Here is a 21,062-nt window from a genome sequence, read left to right as displayed (position 1 = left end):
TGATTTTGAGACCCTTATCATTGCCCATGTGTAGTTGATCCGATCCATTGTAAGCTTCGTAGTAAGAGAGGGATTGTATATCAGGTGTGACATGATGGGAGGCACCAGTGTCAGGATACCAAGGTACAATGTTGGTAGGTGTAAGTAAAAGAGGGGGAAGGGCGTGGCTCAGGTTGGCATTGGGAGAGTAAGAGGGTCGATAAGATGAAGTATACGGAGGGGTATGTGTAGGGGGCAGGTAATAAGGCATCCCTGAAGGGTGATAGTAGCATATAGCAGCAGTGTGATTTATACGTTGACAGATGGAACACCATAACTGACCTTGTTGAGCACCACGGGCACCACGACCATGGCCAAAGTGACCACCTCGACCCCCCACAACCTCTGGACGGACCACGGCTAGAGAAAGAGAAACCAGAATGGGTGGTGGCATTTCGTTGAGCAGAGTTAGCCTAAGAGGAAGGCTAAAAGATATGCAACTTTTGGAAAGCCTTAATACTCTCGTGACTAAAGAGAAGACCTTGAAAATCCGTAAACGAGATTGGTTCATAACGGCCAAGAAATGTAGGAACATGTCTTGGAGATCAAATCGGAGACCACGGAAGAAGTGGACATTGCAATCCTTCGGTTTAAGAGGCTTGCCTGCAACATCCATCTCATTGGCAATGGATTTAGCACACTGGAGGAAATCAATAACTAATGTTGCATGTGACATTCTGAATTTCGACCTACTTTTGGGATAAATGAAATGTGTATATTCTTCAATGCATTTGTAGTTAAATCTCGCCCGAAACTGATCATTCTCGGGATACTAACCTTTAGGGAATGGCTACCTAGGGAAATGTATGTGGACCTAAGAACTCGACCATGAGTCGACCTTCGGTGACGATCGAGGTCGCCATGACTTGAGTAACCACAGGTTGATACGCGTAAACCCTAAAAAGTCGCATGTTAATCAGAGATACACTAAAATCGTATTTGAGTGAAATTGACCGTCATTTGAATCCGAACTTGGATGACGAATTTCTCGAAGTGTCACGACTAATTTATTTGGACGACGTCATATAAGCGTGGCTAACCTTAAGGTTTATTGGATTTGTCGGAAATTTGGAATTTGGACCAGGAGTGGAAAATTACCATTTTGCCCTTGAGATTTTGTGAATGCATTTAATTAAGTGAAGGTTATAATGGTCTTTGGCTGCCCCCTCTCCCTCTAGTATGGCCGAAAATCACAAGACAAGAATGCCCCCCATCAACTTTGCTCATTTCCCTCAGATATTTTGTGCAAGATGCAACCTTGGCCATTGATTCTTGGTGGATGCGATGTGTGCTTGAATTTGGACCATTGAATGAGAGTGTGAGTGGGGTGGGTAGTTTGGTCTTTGTAGTGAGGTGGTTGACCCACTCCCACTCACCAAAAATGACAACCCTTTTAGTTTCTCTCTCTCACTTCTCTCCCTCATTTTCCCCCTTCCCCTTTTTGCTTCAGCCGAATCCTCTCCTCTCTCCCTCTCCCTTCTGCTCGGCCACCACCAGCAGCCACCGCCGGAGCCGCCGTCCAGCCGCTGTCCAGCTGCTGCCGCCTCTTTCTTTGCTCGGTTTGCTTAGGCTCTCTAGGTAAGTGGCATTCTAAACCTTGTCTAAGCTAAGGGGTTACCAATGGGCTTATTAGGGGTTGATTAGTGGCTGTGGTTAGTTGGTTTAAGGACTAGACAAGTAGATTTGCTTGTTGGTTGTTTTCCTGGATGTTGTTGCTGCTGTGCCCCCGAACTTTGTTATTTTTGTCGAGACTTGTGTGGTCCGAATCGAGGGTAGTGTTCTTCATGAAAGTTGTTAAAAACATCTTGAAGTATAACATAATTTAATTTGGAAATTTTTAGAAGTCATTTGAGGCCATTCGGAAGTCCATCTTTGGACCGAAATTAGTCTGCCAGAAACATTATTCCTCCGATCTTCGGGTATGTTCAAATTTTTATAAATTTTTTCAGACCTATTTTCAAAATACTTCCTTCACAAAACTTGTTGGGGACATTTGTGGCTATGACATATAAAAATTTCAAAGCTTTCTAAGGAGATTTGGTTACTGCTTGAAATGCATTTTGAAAGCCGGATGGCCAGTCCGAATGAAATATTTTATGTCTGACTTTAGGTGACAAAAAGCGGTGGTTCTAGGTAGAACTGGGTTTTGTATTCTCATGAAAAATATTCATCAGGCTGTCTTCTATGACATATCCGAAATTCATAATTTTTGGAGTTGAATTACTATTTGTTTTAAAACGAATTCCAGAACTATGTGTTGGCCCATATTTGCCCCGATTCTGTGTATTCGGTTCTCCCTTGTTCTTTGTGGCCGCATTGTGATGCTTAGTGGCTGAATTTAATGTTGGCATAGGTGGATTAGTATTAGTGATTTATGGCTTGATTGGTAAATTGGAGTAATGTAGGATGCTGTGGCCGAATGCTTGCTGCCCTTGTGGATGGTTTGGCGCTTGAATATGGGTGTTTGATGATGAATTGATGGCCGAGATTGAATGCCTTGGTGTGTTCACTTGTGATTGTTGAGAGGTGGCTTAAATTGTTGATTCGGTGATTGGATCAGTGATTGAAGTGGTTGAATTGATTGATTGGAAATTGAGCATGTTTGAGTGTCATTAGGACATGTTAATATGGTGTAGTTGGAGTGAGATGCGTATTGCTTATAATCGATAGGCCCTGAGGCGTATTTACGCGGGGAAAGACGTGAAATTGAGCGAGGAAGTACATGTGATCCTTTAGTCCTTGATGCGTATTTACGCGAGGGATTGAGTGTGTCTTGAGGCGTGTTACGCGAGACAATGCCCGGTGATATCGGATGATAGCCGACTTGATGCGTCTCGACGCGAGTCGTGCCGTGAACTTGATGCATATTACACGAGTCATGTGAAGTGGTGGATTTGAGGCGTTTTATGCGGGTCGGTAATGAATGAGGAGTTGTTGGATTGACTTTATAATTACTTGTGTTATGAATTGGTGGTATTTTGAAGTGTATGGACCATATGTGGTATGATATGTTATTACGATCCAACTAACGTGCAGGGTTATATATGCATCGAGATAAGGCTAGAGAGTGCCTTTGAATGTTATTGCATGTTGATTGAATGTATTGGGTGTTATTCTATTTGTCTGAAGGTACGTGTTAGCCTAGATAGGGTTTAGGGTGTTGCTTATTGAGACTCGTTCTCATGGTTATTATATAATCATTCAGACCCTCAACCCCGACCATGAGCAATCCACCAAAGCGTTTTGGGATCTCGAGGCATACTGAGCACTCGGTGATGGAATACCCCGTAGGAGATGGGGAGGCCTATATTAAGCATATTACTGTGGTGTGGGTAGACGTGGGTAGACAGACGCTGCAGCCTAATACGTATCGGGCTTACTGTTATCAAGATTTGTACGGCACCTATGGTCCACTTCGGAACTGCGATGTTCCGTTTAATGGGGTAGGTGAGTGGGACCCTCAGCGGCTTTCGCTCCCGACGGTGTTGGGTGTTATTCTATTTGTCTGGAGGTACGTGTTAGCCTAGATAGGGTTTAGGGTGTTGCTTGTTGAGACTCGTTCTCATGGTTATTATATAACCATTTCAGACCCTCGACCCCGACCATGAGCAATCCACCAGAGTGTTTTGGGATCCCGAGGCATACTGAACACTCAGTGATGGAATACCCCGTAGGAGACGGGGAGGCCTATATTAAGCATATTACTGTGGTGTGGGTAGACGTGGGTAGACAGACGCTGCAGCCTAATACGTATCGGGCTTACTGTTATCGAGATTTATATGGTACCCATGGTCCACTTCGGAACTGCGATGTTCCATTTAATGGGGTAGGTGAGTAGGACCCCTCAGCGGCTCTCGCTCCCGACGATGTGGTCACGAGCCCGAATGCCGCTCCTAAAGATTCCGACCCCCGGCCGGTGATAGTGGTGTCCAACTTCGACGAGGAGTCCATGGAGTCAGAGCCGGAGGAGGAACCCGAGGAGGCCATCCCAGAGCCAATGAAGTCCGATCCCGAAGAAGAGCCAATGGAGGAGGAGCTCGAAGAGGAACCCATGAAGTCGGAGCCTGAGTCTGCGAGTTCCGACTCAGATTGGGAGCCATAGCGGTGTTTTAGTGCTAGGTCTAGAAACCCTTTTTAGTGGACCCTTTTTGTATAGCTAGGCTAGTCTACCCGATCACTAGTTTCTTTTTTATGAAGGTGGAGTTTAACCCTAGTGGCCTAACGTGTGTAAAGCTGAATGTTGTAAATGTGTTATTATATAAAGTACGTTGTTGAATGTTCAAGTGTTTTCTCTACTACCTTCGATCTTTAATCTTGTATGGGTGCTTTTAATCGTTTTCGCTTGTGCTTTATGTTTTCATGTTCGTGTGGGTCGGCGACGAGTCCTGGGACGTCGCATTCGAAATATGACCGTGGAGGGGTGTCGCGAGCTCGGTAGGGTTCGGGGCGTGACATTGTAGACATTGGAGACTGGGATGAAGAGAGAGCATACGTGTAGCGGAGGCTAAGCCAAAAGAGGCATTGAGAGCATCCCATATGGCTTTACTGGTTGATTTATCAAGAATGAGAGGTAAGACTGATTCTGAGAGGGCATCAATTAGAAGACTCATGATGGAAGCGTCATATTGTTGCTAGAGAGCTGCTTAGGCTGCATCAGAGGGACACTATTTGGTTCTATCAACATGACCGTAGAGGTTTTGTCCCTTGATAAATGGGATAACCTGTGGTTTCCATAGCAAGTAATTGAATGCCCTGAGACGTAGACAAAGAAGGTAATGAGCATATCCAAACAGAGGAAGTGTAGAAGATGGGTTTGTAATGATAGTTATGGTGGTGGCGGCAGGGGATTCTCCAGAGCCATATTGACCCCTCCCCCCTCCCCCCCACTAAAAAAAAAGGAGAAGAAGCTAGGGTTGACAGGGGGGTTAGCTCTAGATGGCTCTTGATACCATGTTGAGACAAAAATTGTTGTATATTTCCATTAAGCTTAGTTGGGTATTTATATACCCAAGAGTACATTCTAGAAGATTTACTAGCAAGAAAAGAAATACATAAAATAGTAAACTTTCTAACTTCTGAAGATAAGATTCCAAATCTTCCAAAACTGATAGCCTTATATTTGGTAGATATATATTTGGTTGATATGTCAAATCGTCTCATACACATAGGTTGCGTTTGGTCGACCGGATAAAAGCCAGGATATGATATGTTTTATCCTATCCTGTGTTTGGTGGTGGTCCAGGATAGGATAAGGTCGGATATAGACCGGATAAAAAAATCCGAGGAGGGGTGGGATAGACCTGGATAGGATTTCTAATGCCTATTTTTCCAGAAACCCTACGCTCCACTCGCCGTCATCTTCATCCCCACACCTTGTGCGCTTTCACCAAAAAAATTTCTTGGCTTTTTTTCCTTCACCGACTCCTCCGGACCCGTGAATAGCCAAAAAAAAAATTATCCTATCCGACTTTAAATCCGTAGTCCACTAAACAGTGGATAGGATATGAAGAAATATCAGAATTTCTTACCCTATCTTATCCAGTCCTATCCTGTTTAGAAATTCGGACAACCAAACGCAGCCATAGCATGTTCAATTTGCTTGTCTATTTTACCATGTCCAGGAATGTTCCCAGATGTAGTCGTGGGGATTGCACAAGTACTCATCTTGCAATGGACTTGTAATTGTGAGTGAATATGAAAACAAAGCATGCATCCTATTAGGTTATGAAGTTTATTGCATAGCTATCAAAAACCATGACGCCTCACAGAAATGGCCGATTAGTAGAAATGTCAAATGGACATTTGAGGTGCCATAATCATAGATATTAAAGGGGTCCAATCCATTTGAGGTGTAGGGCCCGAACAGTGTTGGAGATATGGATCTCGAAGGAAGTTGCCGGTGTGCCATGGTGGTGGTACCGCCAAGGCTTGGTGTTTGAGTACGAACCGAAACAAGCACATGAAAATGAAGCACTGGTCGTTTTTTGTGGCTAGCGAGAGTCACAGCTTTTGTCTCCACAGCTCGGTATTTGATTCCGATCGAAGTTCTGCCCCCTTAAAGAAGGTATGACAAATTCCTTGAAAGGCTGCATGTATCAATCAATGTGACTAGGGGTAGGACGATTGGTTCCCTTCTAGTGGACTTCAACCCGATCTTAAATCTGATATACTTGGGCACGTTCCGTCGATTAACACTAGGTAGTTTTATATAAAGAATAATGACACAAATAATTCATAAATTTTGATCAAATATATAATGTAATTTCTGAACTTTTAATTTATTCAGTGAGGTCCCTGAACTTTAATTCAATATACAATATGGTACCTGCACTTTTAATTTGTTTAATATGGTTCATGGACTTTTGACACACATTCAATTTAGTCTCCGGGCTATATAAAAATGTTAAATATTGTCCTTTCATTAATTCAAGTTCAGGATCATATTGAACATTTTAACATAATTAATCAATGACTATGTGCTTCGGCATTTGTTTCCTACTTCTCCGCAAATATTGACATACGCAACTCGATTTGTTCATGTCTCAACGAGAAAAAAAAACAAAAAATAAAATAGCCCGGTCCAGTCCAACCTAGGAATGGGACAGGAATTGACCCATTCAGTTCGGCTATTGATGCCAGGTTAAATTTCTACTTGAGGAAATGTTTGATGAACAACAAATGCTACCAGTGTCTTAATTAATCGCACCAGCACGTGTGATCACATCAATCATTGTCACAAAAAAAAATTCACATGAATCCTGATTTAACAACAACAAGCGCATAGATGGACACGGATCTAATGATCATACGTAATCGTAGCCGTCCATTTTATGGGGATTAAATATAAACCTCATCTAATCAAGGGTTGCGATGATAGAATTGCTTTCGACGGTCAAAGTTCTGTTTCTGTTGTTGAACGGTTTGTCCAGTTCTTATGATTGCTCTTGTTCCACTTAGTAATCATCTTTGATATCTGGATTAGCAATACATTAATTACATATAATACGAAAAAACACGAAGTTTTGAAAATTCTAAACTTTTCTTGGATCGATACTTCGGGAGACGCTCTGGTCTCGTAATTTTTCACCATTAGATTGAAATACAACAGATCTCAGTCGTTCCACGAACCTCGGATTGTGACGCTTATTAAGAAAATATAGCATTAAATACCGGAAGTGGTCATGAAAGGGTACCGCCTCTTGCTAAATCAATCAAAATGATTGGCGGTACCTCACGATGAAAGTGACGAGTTTAAGAGTACAACCCTCTTCCAGTCAAATCCATGTATGTTCAATACGAGTTAAATTTATCTTTTGCTATTACATTGGCTTGAAAATTTTGCAGTTTGAGAGTGGGGATTGTTAATTACTAAATAAAGACATTGTTAATTACTAGATAAAGACATTGTCCCCTTGTCAAATTGATCTATTCCCCTTCTTATTCCATTTCGTGCAGCTTTCATAAGCAAGGATGAGAAACTCTAATTGAATACCAAAGCAGCAATTCATTATTTGTTCTGTGTACTTCAGCTATTGCAAATCGTTGTACGTTTGGGTGAAATTTGCTTTTGCTAACTTTAGTTTCCATATTAATAGAAAAGATTATACACCTATTTAGAGACGTGGACTCTAGCAATATTTAGTAGAGTGGCATGATTCGATTTTCTAAGAAATATGCTCTTGCTTTCGCTCACTTTCTGTTTCCATATTGATGGAGAAGATCATAGACCTATTTAGGGATGTTGACTCTATCAATATTTAGGAGAGTGGTACAATTCGATTTGCTAAGCAATATGCTCTCTTACTTTTGCTGACTTTTAGTTTCCATATTAATTGAGAAGATCACCCACCCATTTAGGGGTATTTAGGAGATTAGATTTGCTAAGCAATATGCTCGGGACAAAATTGAAATTGGACCTAAAATTGAGGTTTTGTTTTGGGGAATTAGGCCTAATTCTTTTGGTCAAATTATCTTTCGGTAGACTATAACCCAATTCAACAAATGACTTTATGTCTACATGCCCATGGTCCGGATATTTTGGAGCTTAGATAGATGGATTCGAGGTTAAAGTTAGAACTAAAACAGCTGTTTATGGGCACAACTTATAATTGGGGTCTACATTTTGTTTGATAAGAGTGGAAACGATTAGATTGATCTGACGTCCACGAGTAACATGCCAGAGTCCAGAAAACTAGCTTTGCTTTCACAACAAATTACAAGAAAATGACGCCCTTCCATTGATGGCGCCGGAGAAGTAAAGGCCGAAGTGACATTGCTCACAGCTGATGGAGCTTCTGCGGCGGCAGATTGGTTACGCTGTTGATCGGCTATTACATTTCGCTTATTTCTAACAACACACAGAGAAAGTGTGAGTATTTAACACTCAACACGTTTTAAACTGTAATCCAAAGGGGCTGATTTTCTCTAGCGTGATGCTGTTGAGGCGATCCACCATGGAAGGAGTGAGATAGTTAACCCAATCACCCACCTCGCCCTTCCTAAAAAAGCTTCCCTTCTCCGCGGTAGCCCCCGGTAATTTGCCGGATTTGTTGACCTCCAGATCCTTCAGGGTCCTGAAGCTACACAATTTGGCTATCTCTTCTATCACACCTCCCTCCTCTTCCTCCCGAGTGAAGGGAAGCCCCACAAACTTGGCCACCTTCTTCAGCTGTCCTCCAATATCTTCCTTCAAGTCCTCGTACTTGAGGAACAACACCTTGTGTGGCCTCTCCAAGCTCTCTTTCCAGTACCCCGTGATGTGATCCCAAAAGGGTCCGAACACGATTTGCCCTTGGCAAAAGGTCTCGAAATGCTCTTCAAAGGACCACTCCGGCTGGTTGTGCGACCGCGCCGTCTCGAGTAAGAAGTGCCAGCAGGAAACCACGGTGTCCAATGGGTTCCGGCAGATGTAAATGATCCGGCAGTCCGACCGCTTGACGCTCTCCGGCAAGGATGGGTAAGGGATGTGCGTCGCTAGGAGCCGTGGCTCCGCCAGGTCGTCGAGGTCGGGCCACAGCTTATGCTCGACGAAAGGAACGACTCCATGGGGGTTCGAAGTGAGCAAGGGCGTGTTAGAGATGTCGAAGCGAGAGCGGTTAACGACGGAGAACACTAGGGCCTTTAGCCAGGTGGTTCCTGATTTGGGATTAGAGACCAGGAAAATGTCCTTGTCTTTGGCTTCGAAGTGCCGCTGGAACGCGATCACGTTGGGAAGCATGGGGATCGGGCACCAAAAGTTTTGGTAAAGGCGATGGACAGGACGAACCGGACCTTTGCTTATGGGAAGCGAAGAAATTAGTTCGTCGATGGCCTCCGGGTCATGCTCTTCAGTACCAACGACGGCGGACTGCGAAGGAAGTTGCCGGTGTGCCATGGTGGTGGTACCGCTGAGGCTTGGTGTTTGAGTACGAATCGAAACAAGCACATGAAAGTGAAGCACTGATCTTTTTTGTGGCTTGCGAGAGTCACAGCTTTTATCTCCACAGCTTGGCATTTGATTCCAATCGAAGATTTGCCCCCTTAAAGAATGTATGATAAATTCCTTGAAAGGCTGCATGTATCAATCAATGTGACTAGGCTAGGACGATTAGACAAGCCAGTTGGCATGTAATGGTTGGCACGTTGATTCCCTTCTCGTGGACTTCAAGCCGATTTTAAATGGGAAAATGACACAAATAGTCTCTGAACTTTGACTCAATATGCAATTTGATCCCTGAACTTTTAATTTATTCAATGTAGTCCCTGAACTTTAACCTAATGTTCAATTTAGTCCATGAACTTTTGATTTGTTCAATGTGGTCCCTGAATTTTTAATATGTGTTCAATTTAGTCCTTGAACTATTTGAAAATGTTCAATATAGTCCTTCCATTAATTCAAGTGTAGGGATTATATTGAACATTTTCATATAGTTCAGGGACTAAATTGAACACATATTAAAAGTTCAGGGACCACATTGAATAAATTAAAAGTTCATGGACCAAATTGAATATTATGTTAAAGTTCAGGGACTACATTGAACAAATTAAAAGTTCAGGGACCAAATTTCACATTAAGTCAAAGTTCAGGGACTATTTGTGTCATTATCCCATCTTAAATCTGATATACTTGGGCACGTTCCGTCGATTAACACTAGATAGTTTTATATAAGAGATAATAACATAAATAATTTATAAACTTTAGCTCAATATATAATGTAATTTCTTAACTTACAATTTCTTCAGTGTGATTCTTAAACTTTGTCTCAATATGCAATATGATCCCTGAACTTTTAATTTGTTTAATGTGATTCATAGACTTTTGGCACATGTTCAATTTAGTCCCCGAACTATACAAAAATATTCAATATTGTCCTTCCATTAATTCCAGTTCAGGGACCACATTAAATATTTTAACATATTCAATCATTGACTATATGCTTCGGCATTTGTTTCCTACTTCTCCGCAAATATTGACATACGCAACTCGATTCGTTCATGTCTCAACCAGAAAAAAAACAAAAAAACAAAATAGTCGGTCTGGTCCAGCCCAGAAATGGGACAGGAATTGATCTATTCAGTCCAGTTATCGATGCCATGTCAAATTTCTACTTGAGGAAAAGTTTGATGAACAACAAATGCTGCCAGTGTCTTAATTAATCGCACGTGTGGATACACACACTTGTGATCACATCAATCATTGTCACAAAAAAAAATTCGCACGAATCCTAATTTAACAACAACAAGCATATAGATGGACCCGGATCTAATGATCATTAGTAATTGTAGCCGTCCATTTTATGAAGATTAAATATAAAGCTCATCAAATCAAGGGTTGTGATGATAGAATCGCTTTCGACGGTCAATGACACAAATAAAAATATTTTCTTACGAAGTACACACATTTCAAGAGCGATACACACAAAAAAATTATTAGGGAAAATGACGTAAATTGTCCATAAACTTTAACCCGATTTGCAATGTAATTCACGAACTTTAAGTTTGAATAATGTGATCCATGAACTTTAATCCAATATGTAACGCCGTTCTTGAATTTTTAATATGTTCAACGTGGTCCCAAACTTTGGATACATGTGTAATCTAGTCATTGATTATGTGAAGATTTTTAATGTTATCCTTCCATTAATTCAAGTTCATCAACAACATTAAACAAATTAAAAGTTGCCACGTTACATATTTTGTCAAAGTTTAAAAATTATGTGTCACTATCCCGAATGGTTATGATATATTGTGAGTTTCATACGAAAATCGAGATCGGGTACGATGAATCACTACCCTCGTTCCTCGTATCTCCTGGAGATTTCGTCGATCGACGGGGAAAATGCAACAAGGCTGTACGGTGCTCCCAAGTTGACGCTTTAATTAATTGGATTTAATTAAACTCCCAAAAAAAAAAATCACGCCCTCCCCAGTTGCTAATAATATACCTCGTCAATCGGAACTCTCCCATTATCGCCACTCACGTGCATCCTACGTGGCGCGCGCCCTTCCTGATGCACCCTCCAGCTGGAACGACAGCTCGAGACACGTGCGATCCCGTCATCCGCACGTGCGATCCCGTCATCCGCACGTGCGCCCAACCCGGTCAAAAGTGCAAAGGCGCGCGGACAGCTCGCCCCATGCTCGGGGATCCGGTCAACGGTCGAAGCCCCACCGAGGCCGACACGGGCGAAATCCCCTCCGTGCCCCTCCTGGACGCCCCCCGCCACCGGCGTAGCCGGTCGCCCCCTAGACGGCGAGGGCGAATCAGGGCCGTCGGATGAGGAGCGGGAAAGGAGGGGTGGGGGGTTCGATGCGCACGTGCGAATCGAGTTCGATTCTTAGATTAGTGCGTGGTGCGGAAATCTGGTTGATTTCGGGGTAATCGAAATTGTGGGTTAGGGTTGCTGTCGGGCTGCACGTGCGGCGCACGGAATTTGAAGCGGGAATAAAGGAAAAGGAAAAGGGAAAAAAAAAAGATTCGGGCTTTTTTCCTCCTTCCGCACGCTAATTCGAGGTGGCCGAACGATCTTGTCCTCGATTCAGGTGCGCACGTACTTACCGATAATTTTATGGCGTGAGTGCGCAGAAGGATTTTACGATTTAATCCTCGGTTCAAATTACTTAGGAAATAGCGGGTCGAACCACGAAGGAATCCTTAATGAACAATCTCGAATTGCAACTTCGTCTTTATAAGCTAGAGCATTCCCATTTCTTTTCGAATCGGCTAATCTCCACAAATGCGTGCAAATTGCTCTGTCTACGTATGCTAGATAAGGCTCCGTCGATGGAGGTAGTAGAGGTGAGCCCTCAAAGATACAGTGAGTGGAGACGCCGCTGTATTTTGAATTAGAAAACCTCCTGCAATCGAAATCAAGTGTTTAATTCAACCCGATCGAAAAAGGGCAATTAAGTGCTCGAGTACTCAGCTAACTCCTCGAGATCCACGGTCCAATCATTGTTCTTCTGATTTCATAACGTGCCGAGGATCGCGACAATTCCAGTTCCAAAGTGAAAATTAAAAAAAAAAAATCATAAAGTTTGTTTCCCCCTTGTTATGGATATACGAAATTTGATCAAACCATCTTTTCAATTGCAAGGGGAAGGGCAATCGCGGAAGGCAAAGAGAATGCACCACCACCACCACCACCCCGGAGCCCCAAGTAGGTCATTGTTCTACGGAGCATGTTTGGTTGGTGGAGACTTTTGGGGATGATCGAACTAAGGAAAATTAGAAAAATACTATAGTTCCATTATTTAAAAAAAATGATTAACCCATCGCCAGAACAAATTATTAGATTACACTAATCTAATCATTTTTCCCGAATCGAATCCTTCAATTGAAATTGTATGCCAAGCGGGGTCCTCGATCTTCTCAATTCCCCAAGCCAATTTCTTTTAAAACGCACTTTACGAGACCAAACATAGTGATTTTTGCCATAACGAGCGACTTTACAATTTACTAAAGAAAAGTGCTGACTTTCACCAGGTCTTTCGCAAAGATGTTCCCCTAATCATACGTGAGAATGACGAGGCCCATATGGTCAAGAACGTGGTCTACTTGCAATTTATTTCAATTTTAATATACTTTAATTTGATTTTAAATTTTGTTTTGGGGGCTGATTTACGAGCTTTGGCCCGGCCTTTTTGGTCCAAAAGAAAGATGGGGGGACAAATAGTTTAATGGGGTTCGACAAAATCATGGTCAAGTCGCACGAGGTTGTCCCAGTCGGAAATGATAAACAAATCATTGACGCACAGGATGCAAGTCGTGGAGTGTGCGGGGGTGCATGCATTCGAGGCTTATGATGATGATGATGATTGTGCGTGATTAACGGCGAGGGTTTAAATAATCGAATTTGGAGTTCGTACGAGTCCCCGGGTTTTTTCTTTTCTTTTGTTATGCATCTTTCGAGTCGTTTCGATTGTTCCGTCTCGGACCGGTCTTTCTTTGCTCTGGATGGGGTGTAGGACCCGAACGGTGTTAGAGATATGGATCTCGAAGGAAGTTGCCGGTGTGCCATGGTGGTGGTACCGCCAAGGCTTGGTGTTTGAGTACGAACCGAAACAAGCACATGAAAATGAAGCACTGGTCGTTTTTTGTGGCTAGCGAGAGTCACAGCTTTTGTCTCCACAGCTCGGTATTTGATTCCCATCGAAGTTCTGCCCCCTTAAAGAAGGTATGACAAATTCCTTGAAAGGCTGCATGTATCAATCAATGTGACTAGGGTAGGACGATTGGTTCCCTTCTAGTGGACTTCAAGCCGATCTTAAATCTGATATACCTGGGCACGTTCCGTCGATTAACACTAGGTAGTTTTATATAAAGAATAATGACACAAATAATTTATAAATTTTGACCAAATATATAATGTAATTTCTGAACTTTTAATTTATTCAGTGAGGTCCCTGAACTTTAATTCAATATACAATATGGTACCTGCACTTTTAATTTGTTTAATATGGTTCATGGACTTTTGACACACGTTCAATTTAGTCTCCGGGCTATATAAAAATGTCAAATATTGTCCTTTCATTAATTCAAGTTCAGGGATCACATTGAACATTTTAACATAATTAATCAATGACTATGTGCTTCGGCATTTGTTTCCTACTTCTCCGCAAATATTGACATACGCAACTCGATTTGTTCATGTCTCAACCAGAAAAAAAAAAAATAAAAAAAAATAGCCCAGTCCGGTCCAACCTAGGAATGGGACAGGAATTGACCCATTCAGTCCGGCTATTGATGCCAGGTCAAATTTCTACTTGAGGAAATGTTTGATGAACAACAAATGCTACCAGTGTCTTAATTAATCGCACCAGCACGTGTGATCACATCAATCATTGTCACCAAAAAAAATTCACATGAATCCTGATTTAACAACAACAAGCGCATAGATGGACACGGATCTAATGATCATACGTAATCGTAGCCGTCCATTTTATGGGGATTAAATATAAACCTCATCTAATCAAGGGTTGTGATGATAGAATTGCTTTCGACGGTCAAAGTTCTGTTTCTGTTGTTGAACGGCTTGTCCAGTTCTTATGATTGCTCTTGTTCCAATTAGTAATCATATTTGATATCTGAATTAGCAATACATTAATTACATATAATACGAGAAAACACGAAGTTTTGAAAATTCTAAACTTTTCTTGGATCGATACTTCGGGAGACGCTCTGGTCTCGTAATTTTTCACCATTAGATTGAAATACAACAGATCTCAGTCGTTCAACGAACCTCGGATTGTGACGCTTATTAAGAAAATATAGCATTAAATATCGGAAGTGGTCATGAAAGGGTACCGCCTCTTGCTAAATCAATCAAAATGATTGGCGGTACCTCACGATGAAAGTGACGAGTTTAAGAGTACAACCCTCTTCCAGTCAAATCCATGTATGTTCAATACGAGTTAAATTTATCTTTTGCTATTACATTGGCTTGAAAATTTTGCAGCTTGAGAGTGGGGATTGTTAATTACTAAATAAAGACATTGTTAATTACTAGATAATGACATTGTCCCCTTGTCAAATTGATCTATTCCCCTTCTTATTCCATTTCGTGCAGCTTTCATAAGCGAGGATGAGAAACTCTAATTGAATACCAAAGCAGCAATTCATTATTTGTTCTGTGTACTTCAGCTATTGCAAATCGTTGTACATTTGGGTGAAATTTGCTTTTGCTAACTTTAGTTTCCATATTAATAGAAAAGATTATACACCTATTTAGAGATGTGGACTCTAGCAATATTTAGTAGAGTGGCATGATTTGATTTGCTAAGAAATATGCTCTTGCTTTCGCTCACTTTCTGTTTCCATATCGATGGAGAAGATCATAGACCTATTTAGGGATGTGGACTCCATCAATATTTAGGAGAGTGTTACAATTCGATTTGCTAAGCAATATGCTCTCTTACTTTTGCTGACTTTTAGTTTCCATATTAATTGAGAAGATCACCCACCCATTTAGGGGTATTTAGGAGATTAGATTTGCTAAGCAATATGCTCGGGACAAAATTGAAATTGGACCTAAAATTGAAGTTTTGTTTTGAGGAATTAGGCCTAATTCTTTTGGTCAAATTATCTTTTCGGTAGACTATAACCCAATTCAACAAATGACTTTATGTCTACATGCCCATGGTCCGGATATTTTGGAGCTTAGATAGATGGATTCGAGGTTAAAGTTAAAACTAAGACAGCTGTTTATGGGCACAACTTATAATTGGGGTCTACATTTTGTTTGATAAGAGTGGAAACGATTAGATTGATCTGACGTCCACGAGTAACATGCCAGAGTCCAGAAAACTAGCTTTGCTTTCACAACAAATTACAAGAAAATGACGCCCTTCCATTGATGGCGCCGGAGAAGTAAAGGCCGAAGTGACATTGCTCACAGCTGATGGAGCTTCTGCAGCAGCAGATTGGTTACGCTGTTGATCGGCTATTACATTTCGCTTATTTCTAACGACACACAGAGAGTGTGAGTATTTAACACTCAACATGTTTTAAACTGTAACCCAAAGGGGCTGATTTTCTCTAGCGTGATGCTGTTGAGGCGATCCACCATGGAAGGAGTGAGATAGTTAACCCAATCACCCACCTCGCCCTTCCTAAAAAAGCTTCCCTTTTCCGCGGTAGCCCCCGGTAATTTGCCGGATTTGTTGACCTCCAGATCCTTCAGGGTCCTGAAGCTACACAATTTGGCTATCTCTTCTATCACACCTCCCTCCTCTTCCTCCCGAGTGAAGGGAAGCCCCACAAACTTGGCCACCTTCTTCAGCTGTCCTCCAATATCTTCCTTCAAGTCCTCGTACATGAGGAACAACACCTTGTGTGGCCTCTCCAAGCTCTCTTTCCAGTACCTCGTGATGTGATCCCAAAAGGGTCCGAACACGATTTGCCCTTGGCAAAAGGTCTCGAAATGCTCTTCAAAGGACCACTCCGGCTGGTCCTGCGACCGCGCCGTCTCGAGGAAGAAGTGCCAGGAGGAAACCACGGTGTCCAATGGGTTCCGGCAGATGTAAATGATCCGGCAGTCCGACCGCTTGACGCTCTCCGGCAAGGATGGGTAAGGGATGTGCGTCGATAGGAGCCGTGGCTCCGCCGGGTCGTCGAGGTCGGGCCACAGCTTAAGCTCGACGGAAGGAACGACTTCATGGGGGTTCGAAGTGAGCAAGGGCGTGTTAGAGATGTCGAAGTGAGAGCGGTTAACGACGGAGAACACTAGGGCCTTTAGCCAGGTGGTTCCTGATTTGGGATTAGAGACCAGGAAAATGTCCTTGTCTTTGGCTTCGAAGTGCCTCTGGAACGCGATCACGTTGGGAAGCATGGGCATCGGGCACCAAAAGTTTTGGTAAAGGCTATGGACAGGACGAACCGGACCTTTGCTTATGGGAAGCGAAGAAATTAGTTCGTCGATGGCCTCCGGGTCATGCTCTTCAGTACCAACGACGGCGGACTGCGAAGGAAGTTGCCGGTGTGCCATGGTGGTGGTACCGCTGAGGCTTGGTGTTTGAGTACGAATCGAAACAAGCACATGAAAGTTAAGCACTGATCTCTTTCTTGTGGCTAGCGAGAAGTCACCACAACAACTTTCATCTCCACAGCTCAGTATTTAACTCCGATCAATGTTCTGCCCCTTTAAGGTCTGACAAAGTAGTGGAAAGGCTGCACATATCAATCAATGTGAATAGGGTAGAACGATTGGACAGGCCAGTTAGCATGTAATGGTTGGCGTGTTGATTCCCTTCTCGTGGACTCCAAGCCGATCTTAAATCTGATTAACTAGGGCACCGTTCCGTCGATTAACAATAGATAATTTTATATAAGGGATAATGGCACGAATAATTCATAAATTTTAATTTAATATATAATTTGATTCATAAATTTTCAATTTATTCAGTGTGGTCCATGAATTTTGATCCAATGTATAATATGATCCATGAACTTTTAATCTATTTAATATGGTTCATGGACTTTTGGCACATGTTTAATTTAGTCCCCGAACTATACAAAAATGTTCAATATTATCCTTTCATTAATTCAAGTTTAACATTTTAACATATTTAATCAATGACTATATGCTTCGGCATTTGTTTCCTACTTCTCTGCAAATATTGACATACGCAACTCGATTCATTCATGTCTCAACCAGAAAAAAAAAACAAAAAACAAAACAGCTCTTGTTCCGCTTAGTAATCATATTTAATATCTGGATTAGCAATACATTAATTACATATAATACAAGAAAAACACGAAGTTTTGAAAATTCTAAACTTTTCTTGGATCGATACTTCGGGAGACGTTCGACTCTCGTAATTTTTCACTGTTAGATTGAAATGCAATAGATCTCAGTCGTTCAACGAACCTCGGATCGTGACACTTATTAAGAAAATATAGCATTAAATATCGGAAGTGGTCATGAAAGGGTACCGTCTCTTGCTAAATCAATCAAAATGATTGGCGGTACCTCACGATGAAAGTGACGAGTTTAAAAGTAAAACCTTATTCTAAATCGATCAAAAGGATCGGTCCCCTTGTACGATAATCGTCTCGGGCGTCAATGATGTCCTTGCCGAGATCCTCCGCCGACTTGGCCTTCGGAACCTGTCCGCCTCTATGGTTAAACCGCACGGCCTTGTATGGGAAGCCCCTGCGAACGCAATAGTTGACCGTGAGGGCCTTGAGCGGCAAGCTCCGGTCCTCCTCCTGCACGCGGAGGAGGATAAGGTTGGGCCGGCGATTCTTACGGCCCAGGTACGATGGAAACACCAACTTCGCCGCCGACACAGTGGTGACATCCATCGTTGAACAGAGAGAGATGATTGAAGTGTCTCGCTTCTTTCTTCTGCTTTGCGATATGCCCTTTAGACATCCGATAGCCTGAGGAGGAAATGCAGCATTATTGTACCAACTGTTGTTAAATGAGCGGACAGTTGATTTGAACAAGGGTTAATACACCGAAAAATCTCAAACCGGTACACTTGTGACAAATTTACCCTTCGTTAAATTGAATTAATACAACAAAAAATCACAAACTGGTAAATCTGTGACAAATAGAGGAGTAAAACCCTAAATTGGTATACCCGTCAACTGCAACGTGTCATCCAACTCAGTAATTTGACAGTAAAATTTAATAGAAACTAACAGAGGCTAAATTTGTCACAGGTGTACCAATTTGAGATTTTAGTTTAGAGTAAATTTGTCACAAGTGTACCAGTTTGGGATTTTCTGTGGTATTAAACCTTTGAACAATTATCTCTATTTTTTTAACCCTCACTCTCTTCCTTTTGTCTCATTTTGCTAAGTCTTTTCATAATTTTTTCTAAGCATTATAACAAATATTAATGATTGTGGGTTAGCACGTAGAAGTAAACTTTCATTTTGGGTGATCTTATCTAATTGTTCGTTTTGGTCGCATATCTCCAGCATTGGTACGGTTTTAATACGTCGCCCTAATTTGAAATAGCATTAAACTTTTTTATCGTCGCAACGTCGATCAATATGAATTTTGTTCCATCATGTACATGTTTAACGTTCGACGTGTGTCCGGCAGGAAAAAGAACCATAAATTATGGGGTTGCTTATCGAGGAGGTTTGGTCCTAAGGCACAACGCGTATTTTGTACATGCAATCGTGTGAGGATTTGTGAGTGAGGGTGATGATGTTGCAGTTAGGCGTGGTTTGAAGGCCAAATCAAATCAAATCAAAACGTTGAAATATGATTTGATAAAAACTCAAACCAAATCAAAACCATTTTTACTAATTGAAGCCGAACCAGACCAAAATCATTTGGTTTTGTTTCAAACCGTGACAGAAGATACTTGCATTTTATCAAAACTTTTCCTATACTGTCTTATATAAAATACATATAAATCAAAATTTTCAATTGCATGTCAAAACAACTAATATTGTCGACGGAAGTTATTATTTCACCCTAAATTTGGAATGGATGAAAGTTTTTAAAGTGTAGAGCTGTGATTTTTTATTTTTGGTCAGAATAGAGCTGTGATTATATATACTTGTTTAGTCCTAATTTACTCATATCTCATAAATTGACACTAACACATATCTGGTTAATGAAGCCTTAATATCTAGAGTGATAAGATCAGTCAAAATCAAAACGTTTTGGACTGTTATTAAAGATATGCATATTCTTACAGTCCATGGATTTTTTTTTGGATAACTAAAGTGAAGACGAGAGAAGTGTGACCAGGCCAACCTTATAGAGCCTAACATACTTGTTTCGAAAAAGGTCAACCTTAGGAACCGCAAAACTATGTTGGAAGTCCATTGCCGAAGGATGAACTCCTTAGAGATGTGCGCAAGTGCTTGAAGGGTTGGAGTGTATCGAAATGCTGCATCGAATACGCATAAGATGAGCTAAACGGCGTATAACTGGTTCCACAATTTCTAATGTTGTCCTTTTTTGAAAATGGAATGTTGAATTTTTTTTAAATCTCTATCTTGTATGCTCAAGTGGGCTTCCGCCAAACTCACATCTCTATCATCTTTCATCTTCAATTTATTTAATTATAAAGTAAAGGACAAAAGAATACATAAAATTTGATGCTGGGATGGAGTTAAAAGGCTGGTAACATATCTATGGGAAGCATTTTTCTAGAGCCTTGTGATGTGCTCATGTAAACATTTATGCAAGCGTTTAATGAGTTGTCATCACAACACTTCCCATAGTACTTGTTTCAACATAATAAACTTTGTGTTCTCATAGGGCAATTATAGGAATCGCTCACAATGAAGTTATAAAGTGTGTATCTTTATTGCCATTCAAATTTAAGGAAGTTTAAAGCCATAAAGAAGTAAAGGAACTCGGATACTTCCAACAGAAGATAGAATATATCATGAGAACTTACTGACAAGGCTTCTTAAATTACTTGAGAGAGCATGTGAAGTTTCAAGCATAAGCATCGGGGTTTTGGAGGAGGTATGCTTCTGCGACCTTGTAAATTCTGAAGGCTCGCTCTTTGCCTGCCTTAACATCCTCTTCTTTAAGCTCAATGTCTCCCTTCGTGTAGTACGTGCTCGTCTTCTTGTTCTTGCTCCCGCCTTTTGGTGTTGGCTTGAATTTGACTTCGTAAACAATAGATTCAAACTTCTCCTTAAGATCAATCATGGTATACTTGTACATTAATGTCTCTAGGTTCAGCTCATCCACACGATTCTTCATGCTGCTGAGCTGACCACCTGTATACAATAGAAAAAGATCGTATCATAGGATACTTGTCTACGCCCTAATATTTGTTAAAGCTAGAAAAGAAGCACATTTATACAGCAAAAAAAGCATGATTACCTTCAATGAAGTTGATCTGCTTAATGGTTCCAGCCCCTCCATCGCCTTGGATGATGTCAATGCTCTTAATAGCTTGAGGCATAAGTTTGGGGATTAGGTTATGTGAGTCCACAACCAGGGCCTTGAACAATTTTGCCGGAGGGATTGTGGAAATGTATTCATTTGTGAAAGTGAACACGCCCATAATGTCTTTAAGGTCGCCAGCTAAAGAAATATGAACAATATGATTAGAGA

General features: G+C 41.4%; 3 protein-coding genes across 3 annotated transcripts; all 3 read right to left on the bottom strand.

Moving 5' to 3' along the window:
- Positions 1 to 8,398: 8,398 nt before the first annotated feature.
- On the bottom strand, positions 8,399 to 9,534 carry LOC115667712 (cytosolic sulfotransferase 14-like). Its single transcript, XM_030589267.2, has one exon. The coding sequence runs from the start codon at positions 9,530 to 9,532 to the stop codon at positions 8,423 to 8,425; it is 1,110 nt and encodes a 369-aa protein (XP_030445127.2). The 5' UTR covers positions 9,533 to 9,534; the 3' UTR covers positions 8,399 to 8,422.
- A 6,218-nt stretch (positions 9,535 to 15,752) lies between these two features.
- LOC130135294 (cytosolic sulfotransferase 15-like) lies at positions 15,753 to 17,074 on the bottom strand. The gene has a single exon (XM_056304074.1). It carries the CDS (start codon positions 17,001 to 17,003, stop codon positions 16,014 to 16,016), a length of 990 nt encoding a protein of 329 aa, XP_056160049.1. The 5' UTR covers positions 17,004 to 17,074; the 3' UTR covers positions 15,753 to 16,013.
- A 3,329-nt stretch (positions 17,075 to 20,403) lies between these two features.
- Positions 20,404 to 21,012, bottom strand: LOC130135254 (major allergen Pru ar 1-like). Its single transcript, XM_056303958.1, has 2 exons — positions 20,829 to 21,012; positions 20,404 to 20,722 (listed from the first exon to the last, which is right to left on the bottom strand). Exons 1-2 carry the CDS (start codon positions 21,010 to 21,012, stop codon positions 20,433 to 20,435), a joined length of 474 nt encoding a protein of 157 aa, XP_056159933.1. The 3' UTR covers positions 20,404 to 20,432.
- Between the last annotated feature and the right edge of the window lie 50 nt (positions 21,013 to 21,062).

The sequence above is a fragment of the Syzygium oleosum genome, unplaced genomic scaffold (assembly GCF_021117445.2).
Source record: "Syzygium oleosum isolate NSW1041296 unplaced genomic scaffold, Sole_v2.1 Sole_v2.30, whole genome shotgun sequence".
Classification (NCBI taxonomy): Eukaryota; Viridiplantae; Streptophyta; class Magnoliopsida; order Myrtales; family Myrtaceae; genus Syzygium; species Syzygium oleosum.
This window is presented reverse-complemented; position numbering and strand designations above follow the sequence as displayed.